At 42.9% G+C, this 12,910-nt stretch overlaps 1 protein-coding gene across 5 annotated transcripts in view; it reads right to left on the minus strand.

The window, feature by feature from the left end:
* NOX4 (NADPH oxidase 4) overlaps positions 1-12,910 on the minus strand; it is a 333,977-nt gene that overhangs the window by 218,166 nt on the left and 102,901 nt on the right. For all 5 annotated transcript variants that reach the window (XM_040340122.1, XM_040340120.1, XM_040340119.1 and 2 more), the window contains 2 exons: positions 9,803-9,875; positions 4,245-4,325 (listed from right to left, as the gene is read on the minus strand). In XM_040340122.1, the coding sequence (XP_040196056.1) occupies positions 4,245-4,325; positions 9,803-9,875 (154 nt within the window). The remainder of the gene's footprint in view (positions 1-4,244; positions 4,326-9,802; positions 9,876-12,910) is intronic.

Here is a 12,910-nt window from a genome sequence, read left to right on the forward strand (position 1 = left end):
TGGTTTACGACGCAAACTCCCCCCAGCGGCGGCCGCGGTACTGCATCCTAAGATCCGACAGTGTAAAACAATTACACATGTCGGATCTTAGGGATATCTATGCGTAACTGGTTCTATGAAACATTCGCATAGATAGAAACAGAGATACGACGGCGTATCAGGAGAAACGCCGTCGTATCTCATTTGTGAATCGGCCCATTATGCATAAGTTCACTTTAAGCTTTACTATTCTGCTATGTTACATAAAAGTCGCAATTATGTGATATCATTTTAATCAGCAGACTTTGAAGTAAACTTATAGGGATGCATAAATTATGAAAACATTGCTTTTGAAAAAGTAAAAAGAAAATAGAATAAAAAAAAAATATTCTATTTATTCCCAATAAAATTTAAGAAAATAAAAACATAGGGTCAGATTCACAGTGCAAGAACGCCGGCGTATCTACTGATACACCGGCGTACTTTCAAATTTGCCGCGTTGTATCTTTAGTTTGAATCCTCAAACCAAGATACGACGGCTTCTGGCTTCGATCCGACAGGCGTGTGGCTTCGTACGCCTTCGGATCGTGGGTGCAATACTTCGGCGCCCGCTGGGTGGAGTTTGCGTCGTTTTCCGCGTCGGGTATGCTAATTAGCTGTTTACGGCGATCCACGAAGGTACGCGCGTTTGTCGCATTCTCTTACGTCGTCGCTAGTTGGCTTTTCCCGGTGTATAGTTAAAGCTGCTATTATGTGGCGTATAGATAGACTTGCCATGTTAAAGTATGGCCATCGTTCCCGTGTCAAATTTATTTATTTATTTTTTTGCGTAAGTCGTCCGTGAATAGGAAAGGACGTAACTCACGTCGAAGTTAAAAAAATGACGTCGGTGCAACGTCATTTCGCGCAAAGCACGGCGGGAAATTTCAAAACGGAGCATGCGCAGTACGTTCGGCGCGGGAACGCGCCTAATTAAAATGGTACACGCCCCATTTGAATTAGGCGGGCTTGCGCCGGACGGCTTTACGCTACGCCGCCGCAAGTTTACAGGCAAGTGCTTTGTGAATCAAGCACTTACGCTGAAAACTTTCGGCGGAGTAACGCAAAGGACATACGTTACGCCGCCGCAAATGTCTGTGAATCTGGCCCATACTGTATGTGTCCAAATTTGCTACCAAATAAAGCCATAAATGTCTTAAAAAAATGTATTATAAATTATAAAACCTAACAATAGAATGTGCAGAACCAGGACGTCACGAAAGAAACAAAAAACACTCTGGGACTCCAGGAGGTTTGAGAATAAAACGACCTGGGGAGTCAGTTCGCTAAGAAACACCAAAGAAAAAATATAATAATAAAAACATGCTAAAGCAAGTTTGTAGAAACATCAAAAATATGGGGGGGGGGGGCATTTTAATAATAATTTAGAATATGCACTCACAGAAATACACCATAATCTCCCATTAAAGACAGAGAGACTTTTTTTCTTATGCCCATTAAGCCCGCCTGTCAACCCCTACATGGGCCAGTTATCAGTGGCACATATCAAATTTATTGCCTTCAAAAATCAGGTCTCACATGCCAAATTAAATTATTAAAATGATCATCTAATTGGCTACGCCAATAGAGCACGTGCAGATCGGGTTGCAGTAGGTCAAGTGACGTAACATTCTAAAGGGCAATAATTTCAACGATTAAGTGTGAGATAACCATTAGTTAAATTCCCTCTGTGCTTAATGAATGTTCAGCTGTCTCTCTACATCTTTAAGTCATTAATTATTAATGATTATCCCTTAAAGCTACAATGCGCACCTAACTGTAAAATCAGTCAAAACAGCATTGCAGATGTCCCCTTGGGAGGAACGTCCACATATTGTATTGAACGGTTTAATCCTATCTTATATCTTAGTTCTTTAGCTTATAGAAGAGATTTATCTCTCTATTTGTACGGCATTCTGATTGGGGCACTCCATTAAAAATTCATTATTCTCCACTCACTGCACAGTAATTTAGTTGTTATTCTTACTCACAGCAAAGTTGATCTGTCTGCTATGATCGGAGACTCGAGAAGCCATAGATAGCCTCAAGCCCCATACACACTATCAGTTTTCCTGATGGTTTTCTCTTCAGGTTTACCAAAACCATCTAATATGAGGTCAAACCTTAAGCGTTTCAATTTGAATGCAATCAGGCAGGTCCTTGTACTACATGGTTTTGGTAAACCTGAAGAGAAAACCATCAGGAAAACTGATAGTGTGTATGGGGCTTAAGGCTACTTTCACTAGGGGTGCGCATCTTCACTGGCCTTACGATTCGATTAAGATTATCATGTCAACGATTCAATTCGTTTCGATTCCGCGATGCATTACGATTGCAGCGCAAGTGGTACAGGAAGTTGGAGTCCAAAGTTGCACTGAAAGTCGCGTGACTTTGGAGTCAGGCTAGTGTGAACCAAGCCTTATACCAATGATGGGGCAGTATTCTTCCCACTCATACCAATGGTGGGGCAGTATTCTTCCCATGAATGCCAGTGATGGGACAATATTCCTCTCACTGACACCAACAATGGGGCACTATTCCTCCCACTAACACCAAAGATGGGGCACCATTCCTCCCACTGATACCAATGACGGTGCACTATTCATCCCAATGATAGGGCAGTATTCCTCCCATTGATACCTATGATAGTTACATAGTTAGTCAGGTTGAAAAAAGACACAAGTCCATCCAGTTCAACCACAAAAAATAAACAAACAAAATACAAAAAACACAGTACAATCCCATACACCCAACTCCATACCCACAGTTGATCCAGAGGAAGGCAAAAAACCCCAGCAGAGCATGAGATCCAATTTGCTACAGCAGGAGAAAAAATTCCTTCCTGATCCCCCGAGAGGCAATCGGATTTACCCTGGATCAACTTTACCTACAAATCTTAGTACTCAGTTATTTTATGTACATTTGGGAAAGTATCCAGGCCTTTCTTAAAGCAATCTTCTGAGATGGCCAGAACCACCTCTGGAGGGAGTCTGTTCCACATTTTCACAGCTCTTACTGTGAAGAAACCTTTCCGTATTTGGAGGTGAAATCTCTTTTTCTCTAGATGTAAAGAGTGCCCCCTTGTCCTCAGTGATGACCGTAAAGTGAATAACTCAACACCAAGTACACTGTATGGACCTCTTATATATTTGTACATGTTGATCATATCCCCCCCTATTCTCCTCTTCTCAAGAGTGAATAAATTTAGTTCTTCTAATCTGTCCTCATAGCTGAGCTCCTCCATGCCTCTTATCAGTTTGGTTGCCCTTCTCTGCACTTTCTCCAGTTCTCCGATATCCTTTTTGAGAACTGGTGCCCAAAACTGAACTGCATATTCCAGATGAGGTCTTACTAATGATTTGTACAGGGGCAAAATTATATCTCTGTCTCTGGAGTCCATACCTCTCCTAATACAAGAAAGGACTTTGCTCGCTTTGGAAACCGATGGGGTACTATTCCTCTGCCTGACACCAACAAGGAGGCACTATTCCTCCCACTGACACCAATGGCGGGGCACTATTCCTCCCACTGACACCAACTAGGAGGCACTAGTTCTCCCACTGACACCAATGACGGGGCAATATTCATCCCAATGATAGGGCAGTATTCCTCCCATTGATACCAATAATGGGGCACTATTCCTCCCTCTGATACCAACTAGGAGGCACTAGTTCTCCCACTGACACCAATGACGGAGCACTATTCCTCCCACTGACACCAATGATGGGACATTATTCCCCTAACTGATACCTACGATGGGGCACTATTCCCACTCCTACCGACCATACATATATAATTGTTATAATTGTTTTACTCCCATTGATGCCAGGACATTTTTTGTACTTCCACTGGCCACAAGTTGCCCCCTTTGAAGTCTTGGAGGACAGTAAACTGGTTTAGAAAAACAGTTTTTTTTTAAGTCTGGAGACCCCTGATATAGAAGGTGGAGTTACCTAGTGGTAAAGGAAATGTCCACTTTTAGTGAAAAAATAAAATAAAATTATTTATATATATTTTTGCATTGGAGCCTGCCAAACATTGCATCTGTGACCAGTACATTGGGGGTGCAAGGAAATAAATAAACACAATTTTGCTTGCACATGATTGGGCGATGGAAGTCAATAGAGCTTCACCTTATTTACTAAGCTCAGGGGCATGTTCCCTTACAAAATGCAACTTCTCTTGCATAGATTAAAAGCCCAAAGAGTAAGATTGTGGACACTTACCCAGAGGCATGGACCAGCAGCAGCAGGTAGAAAATAAAGAAGAGGTTGTGCGTGTGCAGGAAGATATCATAGTTTGAAGTTCTAAAAAAATTGAAAAATATGAAAATGATTAGCTCCCAAGACAAAAAATATTTAGTAGATATTTATTTAGTAATATATTTAGTATAACTATTTAGTTAATTTTAAAGCTGCTCCACACAAAACATTTTTTTTTTATTGCAGTAGAGAAGATTTAAAGGAACACTTAAGGTTAATTTTTTATTAGATCAATTGATTGCTGTAAGCTAGAGCATTTAAATATCACTTACCTCGTTTTTCCTTTTGACCTCCAAAATACAGTAATCCAGGTTTGAAAATGCAATTTCTGTCTCTCCTCTTCTTGCTTTCCACCAGCATCTGAGCCGTTTTGCATGGTGGAAAGCAGAATGTGCTCACCCCCTCCCTATGACTACAGCCCTGCGTGAAGATGCTCTCTTATCCCTCACAGGCATGGAGGCTAAGTCTAATGGGAACTGTAGTTCCCATTAGGCAGTGATGTAGCAAGAATGAATGCGCACCGCAAACCAGGAAGTCAGTGAGAATAATGATTCAGGAGTGACGGAGGTGAATAAAACAGCCCGATTTCAACAGGTATCAAACTAGTTATAATGCAAAATATTAATTTTTACTTTATCAGCTACTGTCAGACTTTAATTTAAGAGGAAAATATTTTCGTCTTTACAACCCCTTTAAAGCTTCTGTCCAATTTTCATTTTAACAAAAACATTTTATTCATAAGAAACAGACTAATTTGGCTTGGGGGGCCACATGGTTTCTGATCACAAATAAAAGAGATAAAAGACATTCAAATACATAAATGGTAAACACATTAGGGAACAAGATGTACATTGCTCATTCTTCAACCATGGGGCACTGTAGGTATTGACCGAACCAAACGGAATGGATAAGAATGAATCCCTCTATTAGAGAAAGGGAGAGGAAGAAAGAAAGCGAGGAGGGGGAAAAGGAAAAAAGAAAGGGAGTATGGGAAAAAGGATTAAATAACGAGAGAAAGAAAAAAGAAAGAGAGAAAAGGGAGAAAAGAAAAATAGAAAGAGAACAGGAGAAAGGTATAAAGAAAGCGAGAAAAGTGAGAAAAGAAAAAAGAAAAAGAGGAGGGGAAAAAGAAAGAAAGAAAGAGAGTATGGGAGAAATGAATAAAGGAAGTGAGAAAAGTGAGAAAGGAAAAAAGAAAGAGAGAACGAGAAAGAAGAAAAAAAGAAAGAGAATACGGAATAAAGGATTAAATAATGAGGCCCCGTACACACGACCGAGTTTCTCGGCAGAATTCAGCCAGATCGGAGCTGGATTCTGCTGAGAAACTCGGTCGTGTGTACACTTTTCACCGAGGAAGCCGACGAGGAACTCGTCGGGCCAAATAGAGAACATGTTCTCTATTTCCTCGTTGTTCAATGAGGAAAGTTGGCCCGCCGAGATCCTCGGCGGCTTCAACACAGAACTCGACGAGGAACTCGATGTGTTTGGCACGTCGAGTTCCTCGGACGTGTGTACGGGGCCTGAGAGAAAAGTGAGAAAAGAAAAAAAAAGAAAGAGAAAAAAGTGAGAAAGGGAAAAAAAGAGAGTACTGGAGAAAGGAATAAAGAAAGAGAGAAAAGTGAGAGGAAAAAGATTTTACGAGAGAAAGGAATAAAAGAAGAGAGAAAAGTGAGAAAGGAAAAAGAAAGAGAGAAAAGGAGAAACAAAAGAAAAAGAACGGGAGAAAGGGAAAAAAGTAAGAGAGTACAGAAGAAAGGAATAAAGAAAGAGAGAATTGAGAAAAGAAAAAAGAGGGATTGGGAGAAAGGAAAAAAGAGAGTACAGGAGAAAGGAATAAAGACAGAAAATTGAGAAAATAACGTAAGAGAACAAAGGAAGGAAGGGGAAAAAGAAAGGGAGAATGGGAGATATGAAAAAATATAGAGTGTATGGAAGAAAGGATTACAGAAAGAAAAAGAAAAGTGAGAAAAGAAAAAGAAAGAGAGAAAAGGGAGAAAAGAAAAAAGAAAAAGAAAGAAAGAAACCAAGAAGCCCACAGAGGCAGTCAAGAACAAGTGACTTGGTTCAGTGAGCAAGGTCTAGAATGCCAATAGCTGTGCGGTATATTAAGAGGGCGAGTAATAATTAAGCCATGGCTGCCAAGTCGAGGGGAACCTATCATGTGTTTCATTTAGAATAGCTGTCAGCTTCACATTAATATATGTGGCTCCTAACTTTGAGGGATGGAGATTTCCACGCCTGGGAAATGGCTTGTTTAGTGACTGTGTAAATGTGGGAAATAAGAGTGTAGCCATAGCGCAGTGCCGGTCCTGACCTCCCTGGGGCCCCCAAGCAAAATGACATGTCACATTAAAGTTGAGAAGCGGGGGGAGGGGGTGTTCTGCTGTCGGAAATGGCATCTTACATTAAAGTAAGAAGCGGGGGGGTGCTGACTTCTTACCTCTTCTCCCATGCAGGCAGCGAGTTGAGAAGCTGGGTGAGAGGCCAAAAATGACTTCTCACCAGGTGCCTCTAGGCGGGGCCTCTAGTAATTTGGAGGGCCCTCCTCAGCTTTGCGGGGCCCTAAGCGGCTTGCATAGTGAGCCTATAGGGCGGATCGGCCCTGCCATAGTGAGAAACATTTTTGATACATTTGTGTAAGAGGGTATCCCAGGGGTCTTTACCGAGATTAACCTGGAGGACTGTATTGATCATAATGTAGATGCGTATCCACAAGCCTCGAAATTTGGAGCAGGTCCACCGTATGTGAATCGTATAAATTTCACACAGAGACACAGGGCCAGATTCTCAAACGAGATACGACGGCGTATCTCCAGATACGCCGTCGTATCTCTGAGTTGCGCAGTCGTATCTATGCGCCTGATTCTTAGAATCAGTTACGCATAGATTTCCCGTAGATCCGACTGGTGTAACTGTGTTACACCGTCGTATCGTAACTGCATATTTACGCTGGCCGCTAGGTGGCGCTTCCGTCGAATTCCGCGTTGAGTATGCAAATTAGTTAGTTACGCGAATTCATGAACGTACGCCCGGCCGACGCAGTACATTTACGCCTTTAACGTTAGGCTTTTCCCGGCGTATAGTTACCCCTGCTATATGGTGGCGTAAGTGCGGCGTACCAATGTTAAGTATGGCCGTCATTCCCGCGACGAAATTTGAAAATTTTACGTAGTTTGCGTAACTCGTCCGTGAATGGGGCTGGACGTAATTTACGTTCACGTCAAAACCAATACGTCCTTGCGGCGTATTAAGAGCAATGCACACTGGGATATGTCCACGGACGGCGCATGCGCCGTTCGTGAAAAACGTCAATCACGTCGGGTCACACAACATTTACATAAAACATGCCCCCCTGTTCCAAATTTGAATTAGGCGGGCTTACGCCGGCCGATTTACGCTACACCGCCGCTACTTACGGAGCAAGTGCTTTGAGAATACAACACTTGCCCGTCTAAGTTGCGGAGGCGTAACGTAAAGCGGATACGTTACGCTGCCGCAAAGATACGCGGATCTACGTGAATCTACTCCAATAAATTTTAGGAATTTTTGCAAGGCCTTTACATTTCGGGAGCCAAATATTTCTCCAGGGGGGGGGGGGTGTTCTTTAGGTCACAGAGGTAAATTCTCTGGGGTCAACCAGAGTTGATATATCTGTTTGGGATAAGTACTGTATACAGAGGGCACCGGAAAAAGTACCAGACCCTATTTCTGTCAGGTTCAACCTGCACTTATCAAACAGATATAACAAAACAAATTCAATGGTAGATTTACCATGCCAAAAGAGAGCAAATAAGAGAAGATCATTATTAGGGTTACCCTGCCTATACTTCAAGCTGATGGGACTGGGGTGAAGTGTTTAGGTGGGTGGCTCATTAAAGGAACTGGTGGTTTAAAAAGCATATTGAGGTGAAGCAGTGACTCGGAGTGAAAAATCAGGTAGGACCAAGAACTGGTAAACTTATGTTCCGCACACAGGTGTTGCTTCATTTCTAATTCTAAACAGCTCTAATGTGTGTGCAGTAAGGGTGGGTGGACCATAAGCCCGAGTCCACACTGCCCGTGACTTCAAAGTCACGTGATCTTAAAGCCGGACCCCAGTAGGACTTCGGCAAGACTTTCATGGAACTTCTTTAACCACTTCCATACAGGGCACTTATACACCTTCCTGCCCAGACCAATTTTCAGCTTTCAGTGCTGTTGCACTTTGAATGACAGTTACACGGTCATCCTACACTGTACCCAAACTAAATTTTTATAATTTTGTTCCCACAAATAGAGCTTTCTTTTGGTGGTATTTGATCACCTCTGGGATTTTTATTTTGTGCTAAAATAAACAAAAAAAAGACCGAAAATGTTGAAAAACAATTTTTTTCTTCTGTTACAAAACTTTGTAAATAAGTACGTTTTCTCCTTCACTGATGGGCACTGATAAGGCGGCACTGATGGGCACCGATAAAGTGGCACAGATGAGGTGGCACTGATGAGGTGGCATTGATGGGCACTGATGATGGGCACTAATATGCAGCACTGATGGGGCACAGATAGGTGGCACGGATGGGCACAGATAGGTGGCACGGATGGGCACAGATAGGTGGCACGGATGGGCACATATAGGCGGCATGGATGGGCACAGATAGGCGACACTAATGGGCACTGATAGGTGGCACGAAGGGGTATGGGTGGGCACTGATAGGTGGGATGGATGTACTGTAATATATTGTACTGATGGATACCAGTGCCAAACAATGCCTGCCAATCAGTGATGCCCATTGTGGGCACTGATTGGCATCCATTGTGGGCACTGATTGGCATCCATTGTGGGCACGGATTGGCATCCCTGGTGGTCTGAGGTGGCATACCTGGTGGTGGGCATCCCTGGTGGTCTGGTGGCATCACTGGTGGTCTGGTGGCATCCCTGGTGGTCTAGTGTGGGCATCCTCGGGGGGCTGCGCTAATAATCTATCAGCACAAACCCCCCTGTCAGAGGAGCAGCTGATCGGCTCTCCTCTACTCGCGTCTGACAGACGCGAGTGAGGAAAAGCTGATCACGGCTCTTCTTGTTTATATCGTGATCAGCCGTGATTGGATCTGACTGAGACTCTTTACCTAGATCGGTGTTACAGGATGTCAGACTGACGATCGCCAGCGGCTCAATATCCTGAAGACGTCATATGACGTCTGGTCAGAATATTGAAATCACTTTGCCGCCATCTTTTTTTAATAGGGCGGGCGGCAAGTGGTTAAAAGGAGTCAATGCAAGTCGTACCAAAGCCAAACCAAAAGTAGTGCAGGACCCTTTTTCTGACTCAAGTCACACCGATTAGAACAGTTCCATTCGCAAAATGGGGTCTGACTTCTGATGCGACAAGTGCCTCAAAGTCACAGTGATTGTCACATCAGTGTGAACCGGGCATAAAGGAATTTAAAGCCATTATTTTGATATATTTTCTATTCATATATTCCAAATGTTTGATTAGAAATGCCCTCTAAGGACTAGTATGTACTGAATGCAGTATAGTTACCTTATAGGTGCTGTGGAAGCAGTGGACATGAGGAATAAAATTAGAACCATTAAGAATCCAGTCACTCCAGGAACTACAAAAAAAAAAAAGAGAAAACAAATGTAATTATATATAAAAGAAAAGAAAATTAAAAAGTCCAAATTTCAAGGGATAAAAACTTCCAGAAAAAAAACCCCTCTGTTTCCCATTTGCATCTTTCCTGTGTGGGTCGCTGTATTATACGTTAAATGTGTTACTGTAGCACTTTGCGGTACAGTTCATTTTGAATGACACTCCAATGCACTAGGCCAATGCAACTCCATCACACGTGCAAAATCTAGTGCATGTCTGTTTTTGGACGTTGTGCTGTACTCCCAGCCAATGCCTTCGAATGAGCTGCCTTTGTGAAATGCATGCTAACGCATAAAAAAAAAATGTCTGTTGATGCAATGTACCAAAACACGGAGGCCTGAATGCCCTTAAACTTGGGACTTTTTGCAAGTATTTTACTTGTTCTTATCTGACAGATACAGTTATATACTGTATAGTAGTCTGGAAAGGTTTCCCTGAGTATTATAACAAGCTAGTGGGTACTTGCAGTTCCATGTGATATGCTTTCATTAATTTTAAATTCTATTTGGTGGGGAGCAGCAATTTTAATATTGCTTAAAGTGAAACCTTAAAAAAATATACATTCCTTTAAATACCATTCCCGGGGAATCCCCCCAAACTGCCTGTAATGTGGCACATCTGTAAACAGTGGCGGCTGGTGCTCAAAATTGTTGGGGGGCGCAAACGAAAACAAAAAAAAAGAAAAAAATTGCAGCCTCACTGTGCCAATCAAATGCAGCCACTGTGCCATCAATTGTCACCACTGTGCCATGCCATCAAACGCAGCCACTGTGCCATGCCATCAAACGCAGCCACTGTGCCATCAATTGTCACCACTGTGCCATGCCATCAAACGCAGCCACTGTGCCATCAATTGTCACCACTGTGCCATGCCATCAAACGCAGCCACTGTGCCCCTCAATTGTCGCCACTGTGCCAATTGTCGCCACTGTGCCAATTGTCACCACTATGCCCTTTAATTGTTGCCACTGTGCCCATTGATGGCACTGTGCCCATTGATGGCACTGTGCCCATTGATGCCATTGTGCCCTTTGTCACCACTGTGCCCATTGATGCCACTGTGCCCTTTGTCACCACTGTGCCCATTAATGCCACTGTGCCTATTGTCGCCGCTGTGCCCTGTAAAATGCACTTACCTTACTCCTTCCACGTCCCTCAATGTCTTCTCCCGCCTTGGTGACGCTTCAGCCAATCAGGTTACCGATAACCAGAATTGAGGAACCTGATTGGCTGAGACAGCCGTCAGTCATATCCAAGGAACGCATCCCCCGTACGTTCCGAGGATAAGACATCCGGGAGACGAGGGCTGTACTCGGAAAGCCTATCAGAGCTCTGATAGGCACTTCCGCACAGCCAACCAGCTGCCGTTATTCAGGTGGCCGGCGCTCAAGTTCCGGCCATCTCTGAATAGACCAGCGGCAGCTGGCAACAATAACATACATTCATGCAATGCATGAATGTATGTTATTAGACTCAGTGGCGGGCGAGAGCCAGAGGGGGCGGCGCTCCAGTGCCCTCTATAAAATACTGTCTGTAAAATATATACAAACTACTGTTTAAATTGCCGGTAAATGACAGCTCCCGGCTGCTTCCATTTATTTATAAACAAATTCCTGGGTATTTCATTTATTTTTGCCAGACCCTTATCCTAGATGAGGGTCAGGAGGTGTCCATCGGGATTGACAGGGATCTGCATAGCTGGAATTATGTTTTTTTTTTTTTATATTAATAAAGAATTTGTCAAAATGCATCAATGTGTTTATTTATGGTGTACTTTTTTTGAGATTGGGTACTATATACTCCTTGATTATTCAAATAGGTGGGGTCAGGTATTTGGGTGCCTCTTATTTTTAAAGAGGACTTCCAGATTCTGATAAGCCCCTCCTCCTGCAGACCCGCACAATTACCAGGCCAGGGTTGTGGGGAAGTGGCCCACCCCCTGGCAAAGTACCCTTCCCATGTACCCTCCATCCTTGTTTTGTGTGTGGGATTCCCCATTCAAATCCATAATCATCCCCAAGGGTCTGGTATGGAATTTTGGGGGACCTCACACTCTTTTTTTTATTTGAAAAGGGTCCCCTTTAAAATCTCTACCAGATCTGAAAGGTCTGGTATGCATTTTGGGGAAACCCCACTCTTTTTTTCCTTGGGGTCCCCTATTCAAATCCATAACCAACCTCAAGGGTCTGGTGTGGATTTTGGGGGGACTACACACTTTTTTTTTGGATAGGGTCCCTTTTAAAATCTATACCAGATTTGAAAGGTCTGGTATGCATTTTGGGTGGACCCAACTCCTTTGTTTACAGTGCCTTGAAAAAGTATTCATACCCCTTGAAATTTTCCACATTTTTTCATGTTACAACCAAAAATGTAAATGGATTTTATTGGGATTTTATGTGATAGACCAACACAAAGTGGCACATAATTGTGAAGTTGAAGGAAAACGATAAATGAGTCAATACTTTGTAGAACCTCCTTTCTCTGCAATTACAGCTGCAAGTCTTTTTGGGGATGTCTCTACCAGCTTTGCACATCTAGAGAGGGACATGTTTGCCCATTCTTCTTGGCAAAATATCTCAAGCTCTGCTGAATTAGATGGAGAGCGTCTGAACATCAATTTTTAAATCTTGCCACAGGTTCTCAATTGGATTTAGGTCTGGACTTTGACTGGGCCATTCTAACACATAATAGCATTGATCTAAACCATTCCATTGTAGCTCTGGCTGTATGTTTCGGGTCATTGTCCTGCTGGAAGTCATCTCTATGACCGTCGGAGGCCCGGGCGCGACATTATGACGTCATGCCCCCGGTACCCGGAAGTAAATAAAAACTGCAATCGCGGCTGTCGGCATGAGATCGGTGATTTTTTTTTCATGATTTCATACTTGTAAGCCTGGAGGAGAGATGTGGGGTCTTATTGTTGTTTACATTTCTTGTAATAGGAATAAAAGTGATCAAAAATATTTTTTTTTTAAAAAGTGTAAAAATAAAAAAATG

This window comes from Rana temporaria, chromosome 2 (assembly GCF_905171775.1).
Source record: "Rana temporaria chromosome 2, aRanTem1.1, whole genome shotgun sequence".
In the NCBI taxonomy this organism is placed as follows: domain Eukaryota; kingdom Metazoa; phylum Chordata; class Amphibia; order Anura; family Ranidae; genus Rana; species Rana temporaria.